The sequence below is a fragment of the Copadichromis virginalis genome, linkage group LG10 (assembly GCF_057382275.1).
Source record: "Copadichromis virginalis isolate Kocher_CV1m ecotype Utaka linkage group LG10, C_Virginalis_male_GT1.1, whole genome shotgun sequence".
In the NCBI taxonomy this organism is placed as follows: domain Eukaryota; kingdom Metazoa; phylum Chordata; class Actinopteri; order Cichliformes; family Cichlidae; genus Copadichromis; species Copadichromis virginalis.
This window is the reverse complement of record NC_140627.1, coordinates 153,514-167,169: the sequence shown is the minus strand read 5'-3', so window position 1 is coordinate 167,169 and position 13,656 is coordinate 153,514. Positions and strand designations below refer to the sequence as shown.

The window sequence follows — 13,656 nt, the reverse complement described above, 5'->3', positions numbered from 1 at the left end:
AAAATGAACTGAATCATCTCAGCTGACCTGAGCTTAAAAGAAAAACAACATACTGATATTCACTGTGCAGCTTTGAGTGGAAAAAGAAAAACAACACATGGATCCTGAAATAACTGTAGCTTCCATCTTTAAAGGACTGAAGAGGAAGAAGTTTACAAGGAATCATTTAGAACAGTTTAAAACATCAACTGATTGAATCCACGAATCTGACAAAAACGTGTTTCTGGGTGAAAGAGACAGACATGTACAGACTGAATTATCCATTCAACATTCAGAGTGCTTCTTTACAAGAGGACACTCTTTATACTCAACTCAGCACAGAGTCACTGACGCACCAGACTGACGAAACCGCAACCCAAATCCAGCATAAAGAGGTTCAGTGAATGTAGTATTGAAGGTGTGGAGGTGGATCAGAGTGTCAGAGACTCTGTAGAAGGACAGAATGCCAGCAGGACAGTCCACATACACTCCTACTCTCTTAGATTCAAAGAATGAAGGGGAAGAGGAGGAGGTGTATGGGTTTTCCTTATTGTGATAAGCAGCAAATTGTGAGAGCAGAAAATCGTGAGAGCAGTTCAGACTCCAGGAATGATCATTCCTTCCAAACAAACAGTCATTACTGTCTCCTTTCCTTCTGATCCTTCTGTAACTCACTGCTATATCAACTAGTTCTCTCCATTCGACCTCCCAGTAACAACGACCAGTCAGTTCATCTTTACACAGCAGCTGAGGATGCTGGTAATCAAATCTGTCTGGATGATCAGGATATGACTGAGCCTCCTCCACACGTGTCACCTTCCTGTTGTTGTCAGACAGTTTGAGGTTTCTGTTCACTGTGGTTGTGTCGATTGTGAGTTGACAAGAATCTGAAGAAGAGAACAAACACATCCAGCTGCAATTATTGATCCATCATCTGTTCATTGATTGACAGATGATGGATCTAACATCTGTGATGTCAGATGATGACTTTTGACATCAGAGATGTGAATGAGTAATGTGACAGTTTGAAGATGGTTGAATGTGTGCTGCTTTGTTTTCATCAATCACATTAAAAACACACTTACACTTCCTCAGACCTGGTGTCAACCATCGGACTCCAGCAGGCTCCACCCTGAAAGGAGGGGGTGGGGGGGGTGGGGTTAGACCAGCACAGTCTCTTTCAGCATGCACACATGGACATTACATCACTCTCATATACATACTGTTAGACACTGATAAAGGAACAGTCCAACATTTTAATACATACACTTGAAGAAAATGTCCTTAATATCCTGCCCTGTCATGTTCCATCATAAAACTTATTAATTTATTTATGCATATTTTATGCTCCATCAAAATGTTTCACTCTAGATGGGAAACTTCTACAGTAGCAGTCCACATTTTTCTCAGAAACTGTTTATGAAGTCTTAACAGAAGCTTTCCAGCATGTACTGGATCTGCTTTGGGGTCTCCTCCTGGTGTGACATGCCCAGAACACCTCACCCAGGAGGCATCCTTGTCAGATGCCCTAACCACCTGAACTGGCTCCTTTCAATGTAGAGGTGTAATGGCTCAACTCTGAGCGTCTCTTCAATAGCAAAAGTCCTCACCCCATTTCTAATGGAGAGGCAAGCCACCATTTGAAAAAAGCTTATTTACACTGCTTGTATCTGTGATTTTGTTCTTTTGGTCACTACCCACAGCTTGTGATGATATTTGAGGGTAGGGACATAGACTGACCGGTAAATCAAGAGTTTTGCTTTAACGCTCAGCTCTCTCTTCACCATGATGGACCGGTACAGTGTCCGGATCACTGCGTCCACAGCACCAATCCTTTTGTCGATTTTCCCCTCCCATGTCCCTACACTTGTGAACAAAAACCAAACCTAAATTATCTTTATAAATCAACTGGAAATCATCTGAATTCCCATTTTCATGCCCATACTCACCCTGGCAGTAAATGAGTAGGGATGATCATGAAAGGGGTGTACTACAAATGAAGTGCTGAACAGACCCTGGCTGCATTGTATTAGCAGGCTTGACAAAACCCAATACCCCAGTAAATGTTAAATGGACCAGTTCTTATATAGCACTTTTCTACTCTGACTCAAAGCGCTTTACACAACTTACCAATTCACACAAGCACTATTTTTTTCTATGCTCTTTCTATTTAATGTTTCTTTCCAACATTCACACACGTTGTCTTGGTGAATACTCAATCATCCAGGTAAGAAAATCCCAAAAAGTTGATTCTATTCATCTGGACGTAACGTTTTGTGGGAGAAAAGTTTCATCACTTATCCAAGTGACTTCTTCATTTTCAGCTGCAACAGAATCAACCATTGTTTCATCAATCATTGTTCCTTGTTGTGTTGTCCACAGTTGTTTTCTGTAGTGCATTTGTACTTCCACCTTGGCAATATATCAATGCTTTCCTTTGAGTCTGCATTTAGTTTGATGTTTACACACAAACATGACACTTCCAGTGGACTCCCATATACAAAAGCATCACCCCTACCTGTTTATCAGTTTCATTTTAAAGTCAAAGGCAAAGTCAGCTTTATTGTCAAAGACCATTTGTACAGTCATACTCCGGAATTTCAAATTGCAATGCTCCCCTGGCCCTCAGTGTACAATAAAACAATATAAATATAAATGTCAGAATAGAGATGGTGGTCATTTTGATATGATATGGGCACTATCAACTCATTTTCCAATGAGTATTCAGTTTAATACCAGAGATATGGGTGCTGGTTTCAGCATGCAGCGTGTTTCAGTTGCTTCTGCTTTTTCAGCTCAGCCCCCTGCCTATTGCGAAGATGAAGCGTGTGAGCATTAGGAGTATTAGAAGGTGGTCAAAGGAGTCCTTAGTGGAACTACATGGCTGTTTTGAGGTGACAGACTGGGAGACACTCTGTAAACCTAATGGTGAAGACACCAGTGGGCTTATTGAGTGTATCACTGACTATATAACCTTCTGCATTGACTCCATTGTCCCAGCTCAGGCTGTCCATTGTTACCCAAATAACAAGCCATGGGTGAGTAAAAACATATCACCCCTGCATATCGAGAAGAGGCCTTTCAGAGCTGGCAAAAGAGAGGAGGTGAGAATGATGAGAATGTAGCTAATGTCAATGAGGACAAAGCCAATGTGTCTAATTAGTTTTTTAACGGATTCAACACCTCAGTAAATCTCACCCCCCCTACTGACTTACCTGTTGTCAGCCCGCAATCCACAGATACGCCACTCTCTTCCTCTCTTTCCACTTTCCACCGTATCCTCCGGTAAAAGGCCTGACACCCTCCCCCACATATCCTCTTCACTCACAACCAAGTTAGATTTAACAACTAGTTTTACAACCAGCTAGTGAAATTGTACTTCAGAATCAGTCGTAGTTATTAGGAAATCATTTCTATTTTAGCGCATAAACCCAGTGAGGTAATAAGTACAAGTACGCTAAAAAGATGGTCCGGAAAGCTGAATCTCAGAAGGAAAAAAGAACGCAAACACATGGAAGAGTTGGTTGGATTTGAACAAAATGAAATGGTTGGCAATGGACACATGCAAGGATACCAATGGTTATACCCTTGTGCAATAAAGAGAGATAGCTGATCAGTTTGTTTCACTAACTCACTTTTTTCACTAGCACAAGGCATTTTGCAGAGGGTATAGCAAACGTGGCAGTTTGTCTTGAAACAACAACTGTAATCTCCAGATTTCGACTTTTTCTTCAAAATAGTATTTTGATTTTAATCTTAAAATTTCGACTTTATTGTCAGAATACCATCTGTTTATTTAATCTAGCCCTAATACCCCTTCATACTCTGCAGCTGCACAGGTCTCTCCGTACCTGAGAGTTTCCAGGGCCAGATTCGCCAGCAGATGGACTCCTGCTTCTCCTGGATCATTGTAGCTCAGGTCCAGCTCTTTCAGATGGGAGCAGGAGCTCAGAGTTGAGACCAGAGAAGTACAACCTTCCCGTGTGATTAGACAGCCAGACAGCCTGTAGAGATCGTATATATAACGGACACAAAAAAAAGAAAAAGAAAAAAAAGAGCTGAGGCTGGCAGGAGATTAATAAAGTAGCGGTCAGACCAGAATTTTTACCAGATTATGGGATAATTCAAAGTTCAGATGATTATTCAAGTTTTTATATTTCAGTGTGAGGAAATCACAAATATATGAAACATATTTGATCACAAACTATTAGTCTTTGTGTGAAACAAACTGGGTGGGTAAGCAATACCATCTGGAACATTAACCATTTTAGTGTTTGGAGCTGTGAAGAGTTTTATTTAAAAAACAAACAAACCCCTTCATAATAAGTTCAATTACCATTTGCAATCTGCAGAATTAGAGTTACATAAGGTAATGTATAAAATTCTCCTGAAAGAATGTGGAAAAATTGGCTTCTTTATGTAGTATGCTATCCTATTTATACTTACCACTGGCCACCGAGTGCCCAAAAACATATTTTATTTGTTCCAACTGAAAGTGAACAGCCAAGAACTTTTTAACTTGTTTTCTGCTTGTTGAAGCTAACACAGTGAATGTCACGATGAGTTGTGTGGCTGTCAGTGGCTGGACCCACATGCAGGACTCGGAGACAAAACATTAACTTAAACGACAGCTTTATTTGCTGGTGAGTCACCCTTGGCGATACATAAACAACAACTTAAACTAACTAGACTGGAGCTGCTGAAGGTAGACTACAATGAATACACACACAACAAACGTGGAGGACGCAACAACTGGCAGGGAAAAACACAGAGCTTAAATACATACTGAGGTGATTAGGGAATGTGAAACAGGAGGAGAGCACAGCTGGGACTCATCAGACATGACAAGACAAGGGGAGGCAAAACTCAACACATTGACATAGTACACAGACTTTCAAAGTAAAACAGGAAACTGAACAGACGTGGACTAAACTAGGGGATACAGTGACAGAACAAGAGACACACTGACAGAGATGACTGTATACTAACAGAAGTAACACAGAACCACGACCTAAGAAGGAGAACACAAGAAATGCCAAGGACCTAGGGAGTTAGGAATACTAGCGACAAGAGAATCAAAACACATCATGAAATCAAAGATAACTAATACCAACAGAAAAACACTGAGTCCACAGACTCAGGACCATGACAGTGAATGCAATTTGATGCTCCAGTTGTAATGTAAAATGCATATGGATAATGAAAGCACTAATTGTATTAGCTGCAGAGGTTACTCTACATGAAGCTTGCTGTAGCCACACTGACATGTTAAGTAGGGGTTATATATGACCTTAATGTTTGAATCCTGACTTTAAATATTATTTGTAAAACCAAGATAACTTTCTTCGCACAACTAGAACACATCATAATTAAAGTGACATCAAAATGGATCACATGGAGTTTGGCAAATTTTCTTTGGATTTGCAGGTGTCTAATTGAGAGTTTGATAGAGGTTAATGCTAATTTTATATCACATAATTTTTTAGTTCAGGACAAGGTACACAGTGGCTGCAGACTAACTTCTAATTTTCTTTTGCATCTTTTATTTTTGCAAAGCACTTCAGAGTTCCCACCAGGAGAGGAGACAGGAGGGAGACAGTGGGGACGATGTTCCCCAATGTGTCATAAAATGTCTGTGTGCAGTCAGGAGAAAACCCAAATGCAAACTCACAGAAAATGGAACTTAAACTCAAAATTCAGCTTTATTTGCTGAACTGAACAAAAGGCAATACAAAGCAACAGAAAACTAAACTAGGAAATTCTAATGCTAACTCACAAGGAAACACACGGAGAGGTTCACAGCCATGAGGAAGGACGTGACAAGGAACTGAGGGAGAAGCTGACATAAATACACGTGAGAGCACACGCGGAACACAGCTGACATAAATAATCATGACGAGATAGGAGAAGAGCAAACACAACATGACGTACACTGACGGGAGAATATCAAACACAGAGGGAGACAGAGGGGAAAGACACAAGGGGAAATCTAATAAACAATACTAAACAGAATAACCCTACAGTAAACCTTTAGAATAACAAATGAACTTAACAGAATAAAGAATACCCAAAAAAAACGCACTAAACTCAAAACACCTGGTCAGAATTCCCAGGACCATGACACAATGAGCAAGCACCATATAAGAGCTGACTCCATTCTTCTTGAGCAATGGATGTTTTAGTCTACCTCAGTTACTGAATAAAAGCGGAAAAGTTCAGCAGTATGAAATCATAATATTTACCTTGCTCTTTAATTATTTTTAAAAGCTCCCTTGGTTATTTTTTTTAATGTATAAACAGTGAAGCACAGTGGTGTGGTGGTTAGCACTTTTGCCTGACAGCAAGAATATCCCGAGTCTGACTACGCCATCTGGCAGGGGAGTTTCAATGTTCTCTCCAGGTATTCCTGGAGTGGTGTTAGGATAACTGGTGATTCTAAAATGCCCATAGGTGTGACTTTGAATGGTTTCTGTCATACTGATTACCTATACAGGATGTACCCCACCTCTCGAATTAGTGGAAGGGGATGGATGGTATAAAAATGGTTTCTATGAAGTTGCTAATAACTGATCATCTGTTGCTTTTGTGTACTTCCAAATAGGCTTCTGGCACTAACGGGGTTTGTTGGGGGTGCTGTCAATGAGGAAACAATGCCCATACAAATCCTCTTCATCTTGATTCAGAGTCTACTGATGTCATTTCTGAAAGAAGTATTTTAATGGACTGCTTTCATAACTTTCATCAATTAATTTACCTCTTATTTAGACTGTTAATGCTTTACACTTGCTCAAGCCTAATGCAATGAAAAGCATTAATTCAAAGGGTGATGCATGGCTTGGAACAGAAAAGAAGAGACTTCTACTAAATCTGCAAAGTTTGAGAACTTAGTTTTTAGAGTGTAAATGTAACTAAATATATATCTGCACATTTAGTTTAAAATCACCACACATTATGCACCACACCAAAATTATGCTTTGTCACTTCTTATATGTAAACAATGGCAACTTGAGCAGAAAAAACCTTCTGTACATGCTATCTTTCTATTAAAACCTCCACTGATGTAATTTGTATTTTCAGAGGAATAGTGTCACTTGTTTACTACTAAATTTCCACTTGTTTGTTTGCAGTGTTTGGGGTTTGTTTTTCTTTGTTTCCCAGAAGTTTTGAATATTTTTTCATAGCAAGGTTAACTAATTACAGTTTAGAGTGTAGTTTGGTTACAAATACAAACCAGATTTTAAATGATTTGTAGAAATCTGACCTGAGCGTTTCCAGTGTCAAATGTAGACTTCCCAGTCCAGAAGACAACATTTTCACTCCTGAGTCTCTCAGGTCATTGTTACTCAGGTCCAGTTCTCTTAGTCTAGAAGACTGGAAACTGCAATCTGAGAAGAGCGCTTCAAAGGTTCTCCCTGAGAGGTTACAGCTGCTCAGTCTAATGGGACATTGACAAAGTAATAAGTATGTTATTTTCTTCTCTGTTAAAGCAACAGCAGTGTTTTTCAAGAATAAAAATTATTATAACTTACAGAGCTTTACTGGAATTTCTAACTACTGGCAGCAGCTTCAAAAGGGCTTCTTCTGAAGCAGAGTATCTCTTCAGGTCAAACACATCCAGATCTTTTTCTGATGACAGTAAGATGAAGACCAGAGCTGACCACTGAGCAGGAGACATTTTATCTGTAGAGAGACTTCCTGAACTCAGGGCCTGTTGGATCTCCTCCACTAGAGAATGATCATTCAGTTCATTCAGACAGTGGAACAGGTTAATACTTTTCTCTGCAGACAGATTCCCACTGAGCTTGCTCTTTATGTATTGGACTGTTTCCTGATTGGTCTGTGACCTATTTCCTGTCTGTGTCAGCAGGCCTTGTAGGAGAGTCTGATTTTTCTGTAGTGAAAAACCCAAAAGGAAACGGAGAAAGAGGTCTAGGTGTGCATTTAAACTCTCTAAGGCCTTGTCCACAGCATTCTTGTACAAATCAGTCTCTGCAGATTTTCTTGTTTCAGAGTCACAAGTTGTTTGTTGTTCTTCCAGCAGATTGACGCCAGAGTTGATGAAGGTCAAATGAACATGAAGAGCAGCCAGAAACTCCTGAACACTCAGATGGATGAAGCAGAACACCTTGTCCTGGTACAGTCCTCTCTCCTCTCTAAAGATCTGTGTGAACACTCCTGAGTACACAGAGGCTGCTTTTATATCGATGCCACACTCTGTCAGGTCTGATTCATAGAAAATCAGGTTTCCTTTCTGCAGCTGCTCAAAAGCCAGTTTTCCCAGAGACACAATCATCTCCATGCTCTCTGGACTCCAGTGTGGATCTGTCTCAGTTCCTCCATCATACTTCATCGTCTTCACTTTGGTCTGGACCACCAGAAAGTGTATGTACATATCAGTCAGAGTCTTGGGAAGCTGTCCTTTCTCCTTGGTTTTCAGCACATCCTCCAGAACTGTAGAAGTGACCCAGCAGAAGACTGGGATGTGGCACATGATGTGGAGGCTTCGTGATGTCTTGATGTGGGAGATTATTTTGCTAGCCATCTTCGTATCTCTAAATCTGTTCATGAAATACTCCTCTTTCTGTTTGTCAGTGAACCCTATCACCTCTGTCACCTGGTCAACACAGCTAGGAGGAATCTGATTGGCTGCTGCAGGACGTGTAGTTATCCAGAGGCGAGCAGATGGGAGCAAGTTGCCCTTGAAGAGGTTTGTCAGTATCATAGGCACTGAGGTGGACTTTCTAGGGTCAGTTGTGATCTCAATGTTGTGGAAGTCCAGAGGAAGTCGACACTCATCTAAACCATCAAAGATGAACACAATCTGGAAGTCTTCAAAGCTGCAGATTCCTGCTTGTTTGGTTTCAGTAAAGAAGTGATGAACAAGTTCCACCAAGCTGAACTTTTTCTCTTTTAGAACATTCAGCTCTCTAAAAGTGAATGGAAATATGAACTGGATGTCCTGGTTGGCTTTGTCTTCAGCCCAGTCCAGTGTGTACTTCTGTGTTAACAGTGTTTTCCCAATGCCAGCCACTCCCTCTGTCAACACTGTTCTGATTGATTCATTTCTTCCAGGTGAGGCTTTGAAGAGGTCTTCTTGTCTGATTATTTTTTCTGGTCTGTCTGGTTTCCTGGATGCTGTTTCAATCTGTCTGACCTCATGTTTATGAATGGCATCTGCAGTTCCTCCCTCTGTGATGTAGAGCTCTGTGTAGATCTGATTCAGAGGGGTTGGGTTTCCTGCTTTAGGAATCCCTTCAAAAACAGTGTAGAGCTTCTTCTTCAGTGTAGCTTTAAGTTCATGTGGGCACATGATGATAAATTCTCAAAGAACACACAAAAAATATATACTTAAGGATCATAAACTTCACAAAACCATACAGACTGAGAATTAAGTGAATGCAAATCTACAAATTTCATGTCATTTAACCACTGTTTTAAATCTCAAGACAAATTCTCTTACTGCTCTGCAGACGGTCCACCAGTTCTCCCTGCTTCATTTTCCTCAGGAAGTGCAGAATGATTTTCACAACTGCATCTCTGTTGCTCCTCTTCTGCTCTTCTTCATCCTCACTTTCCAAAATTGTCTCATCCTCCCCCTTACTCTCTAAGCATTCTGGGTAATCTGGGCTAAGAATCTTCTTGATTTTCTTGATCTCATTCCTCACAAAGCTGACAATGTCATCCTCAAGGAGCTGGAAATCAATAAAAAAAAAAAAAAAGCTTTGTCCATGTTTTTTGGCTTGCTGGAGATTTCATGATTTGCTACTTGGTCACGTTGAAAACTAAAAACAGAAATAACTGAAAGAAATTAGTTTATTTTTATCTACCTTACTTTTTTCTCTACATTTTGCTTTGTCAAAAATATTCGATAATTTTAGGATGTTTGTTTATCATAATCAGTTCTAATATTGTTTATTTGTGATTATGTAACATGGAGTTGTAAGTATGAAATGCAATTAAATTAAAAGCCTGTACTTTGACCCTGGAGTTGGCCTTCCTATTAACAAGAAAACTAGGAGCCTCCAGATTATAACAGCAGTCGTTACTTCTGCATAATGTTGAGCAGTCGTCAAAATAAAAAAAAACAAAACAAAAAAAACTACACACACACACACACACACACACACACATATATATATATATATATATATATATATATATATATATATATATATATATATATATATATATATATATATATATATACCAAAAAAATACCAGAGGCGCAAAACACCAGCTACTGGTAGACAGAGCAGTTAGCCAAGACTGCAAGACCAGACTGACCAAGCTGTGCACTGCCTGGATTGATTACAAGAGGCCTATGACTCAATGCCCCACAGCTGGATACTGGAATGCCTAGAATTGTACAAGATCAATGGGACCCTAAGAGCCTTCATCAGGAACTCAATGGGGATGTGGCGTACAACACTAGAAGCCAACTCCAAGCCCATAGCACAAGTCACCATCAAGTGCGGGATCTACCAAGGAGATGCTCTGTCCCCACTGCTGTTCTGCATAGGCCTGAACCCCCTCAGTGAGATCATTAACAAGACTGGCTACGGATACCGACTACGGAACGGAACAGTTGTCAGCCACCTCCTGTACATGGATGACATCAAGCTGTATGCCAAGAGTGAACGAGACATCGATTCACTGATCCACACTACCAGGCTATACAGCAATGACATTGGAATGTCGTTCGGACTGGAGAAGTGTAGTCGGATGGTAACAAAGAGAGGGAAGGTAGTCAGAACTGAGGGGATTGAACTACCAGAAGGCAACATTGCAGACATAGAGGACAGTTACAAGTACCTGGGGATCCCGCAGGCGAATGGGAACCATGAAGAGGCCGCTAGAAAAGCTGCAACCACCAAGTACCTGCAGAGGGTCAGGCAAGTCCTGAGGAGTCAGCTGAATGGTAAGAACAAGATCCGGGCCATCAACATGTACGCCCTGCCCGTGATCAGGTACCCTGCTGGGGTAATAGGCTGGCCAAAGGAGGAGATAGAAGCCACTGACATAAAGACAAGAAAGCTTCTTACCATGCATGGAGGGTTTCACCCCAAGTCCAGCACCCTGAGGCTGTACGCTAAGCGGAATGCTATGGGCTTGTGCTATGGGCTTGGAGTTGGCTTCTAGTGTTGTACGCCACATCCCCATTGAGTTCCTGATGAAGGCTCTTAGGGTCCCATTGATCTTGTACAATTCTAGGCATTCCAGTATCCAGCTGTGGGGCACCCTGAGGCTGTACGCTAAGCGGAAGGAAGGGGGCCGGGGACTGGTGAGTGTCAGCACCACAGTCCAGGATGAGACAACAAACATCCAAGAATACATTGGGAAGATGGCCCCAACTGACCAAGTGCTCAGTGAATACCTCAGGCAGCAGAAACCCAAGAAAGAGGAGGGAGACGAGGAACCATCATGGAAGGACAGGCCCCTGCACGGTATGTACCACCGGCAGATAGAGGAGGTGGCTGATATCCAGAAATCCTACCAGTGGCTGGACAAAGCTGGACTGAAAGACAGCACAGAGGCACTAATCATGGCAGCACAAGAACAAGCTCTGAGTACAAGATCCATAGAGGCTGGGGTCTATCACACCAGGCAAGACCCCAGGTGCAGGCTGTGTAAAGATGCCCCAGAGACAATCCAGCACATAACAGCAGGGTGCAAGATGCTAGCAGGCAAGGCATACATGGAACGCCATAACCAAGTGGCCGGAATAGTGTACAGAAACATCTGTGCCGAGTATAACCTGGAAGTCCCGAGGTCAAAATGGGAGATGCCCCCAAGGGTGGTGGAGAATGACCGAGCTAAGATCCTGTGGGACTTCCAGATACAGACGGACAAAATGGTGGTGGCTAACCAACTGGACATAGTGGTGGTAGACAAACAGAAGAAGACGGCCGTAGTGATCGATGTAGCGGTTCCGAATGACAGCAATATCAGGAAGAAGGAACATGAGAAGCTGGAGAAATACCAAGGGCTCAGAGAAGAGCTCGAGAGGATGTGGAGGGTGAAGGTAACGGTGGTCCCCGTGGTAATCGGAGCAATAGGTGCGGTGACTCCCAAGCTAGGCGAGTGGCTCCAGCAGATCCCGGGAATAACATCGGAGATCTCTGTCCAGAAGAGCGCAGTCCTGGGAACAGCTAAGATACTGCGCAGGACCCTCAAGCTCCCAGGCCTCTGGTAGAGGACCTGAGCTTGAAGGATAAACCGCCCGCAGGGGCGTGCTGGGTGTTTATATATATATATATATATATATATATATATATATATATAATTTAATTAGATGTGCTGAATTAAATTAAATTAAATGTGCTGAATCCAAAACATGAAAATTATTCTATTTTATCTTTAAAAAACATGTTAATCAGCATGATATTCTAATCTTTAAAGTGTAGAATGGAGATGTCTGTGAACAGAACAGATATAAAAGTACTTCTTGTACATGTACAAACCATAAATATTGAGTCCAGATTTCTTTCTTGCTGCTTGGCAGACTGATCACTGGGAACTTCTGAACTCTCCTGGTCCACTCTGTAGAGGAATCATGGAAAATTAGTTCCCATAACAGAAAAAACTGTTCCAACTCAGTCAGTTAAAACTTTTAGGTACACATTACCTCTCTGAGGCAGACTGTTGCTCTGTGTTGAAATTAACACCAACTAACTCCTTTGACTTTTCACTGCTCAAGGATACACAGCTAGGTACAGGACAGTCTAATCTTTCAACGCTCCTGATGGAAAAAGCAAAAAACAAAAAAAAGCTTACATTTTAAGTACATTTTCTATGTATCAAATACATAATCCTTTTAACTGAGATGCACATAGTCTGGTTTAGAGACACAATATCCATTACATTTCACAAACCTGATGCTCTTTAAGGACACACAGCTGGGTTCAGGTCCAGGTTGGTTCCTGTGAATAATGATGGAGCAGTGATGTGAGTGCTGAGCTGTGACATGGAGAAGAGTCATGGACAGTTAGAGATGGTCATCTCACCTCTGAGCTTTGGTCTGGCTCTCTCTGGCTGTTTTAGGGGGAGGGACTCCCTCCTCTCTGTCCTCACACTGATCCATGCTGCTGAATTCACATCCACATCAGCTCACACACACTTTCTACCTTCACCTGCAGAGGAAACACAAATCATTCATGTGCACATCAACTGAAATCCTCCTTTCCATCATGTCTGCTGTCCAAATATCAGCTGCTTCTTTTCTGCTTTATCTCAGTGTCAGCTGAATGCAGTCAGTCCATCAAACTGGGTCTTGAGTAGGGATGGGTATTGATAAGATTTTCACGATTCCGATTCCATTTTCGATTCTGTTTAATGATTCGATTCTTTATCGATTCTTTTTAAAAAAGGAGAACACTAAGGTCGATTAGCTTAGAACTTTGTTTTATATCTTCTCTTTGAACAAGATAGAAATGTAGGAGTAACATGGCCTTACAAACCCAGCAGTGAGATCTTAACAGATCCACAGCCTACGGCTCTTTAATGGGGTGTCACAGGGTCCCCAGGAAAAAACATTGTAAATGTAAAATAATAAAATAAATATTCTTCTGTAGCAATAACAAAGTATAACATAAATTATTCTGTAGCAATTACACAAGAATATCCAGTAATGTCCCTGCCTACAATTAAACACATTCACTTACCGAAAATCGAGGGCAT

General features: G+C 41.3%; 1 protein-coding gene across 1 annotated transcript; it reads right to left on the bottom strand.

Moving 5' to 3' along the window:
• Positions 1 to 229: 229 nt before the first annotated feature.
• On the bottom strand, positions 230 to 13,161 carry LOC146699581 (protein NLRC3-like). Its single transcript, XM_085469328.1, has 8 exons — positions 12,984 to 13,161; positions 12,441 to 12,519; positions 9,440 to 9,671; positions 7,509 to 9,300; positions 7,241 to 7,414; positions 3,831 to 3,983; positions 1,065 to 1,111; positions 230 to 866 (listed from the first exon to the last, which is right to left on the bottom strand). Exons 1-8 carry the CDS (start codon positions 13,058 to 13,060, stop codon positions 313 to 315), a joined length of 3,108 nt encoding a protein of 1,035 aa, XP_085325454.1. The 5' UTR covers positions 13,061 to 13,161; the 3' UTR covers positions 230 to 312.
• Between the last annotated feature and the right edge of the window lie 495 nt (positions 13,162 to 13,656).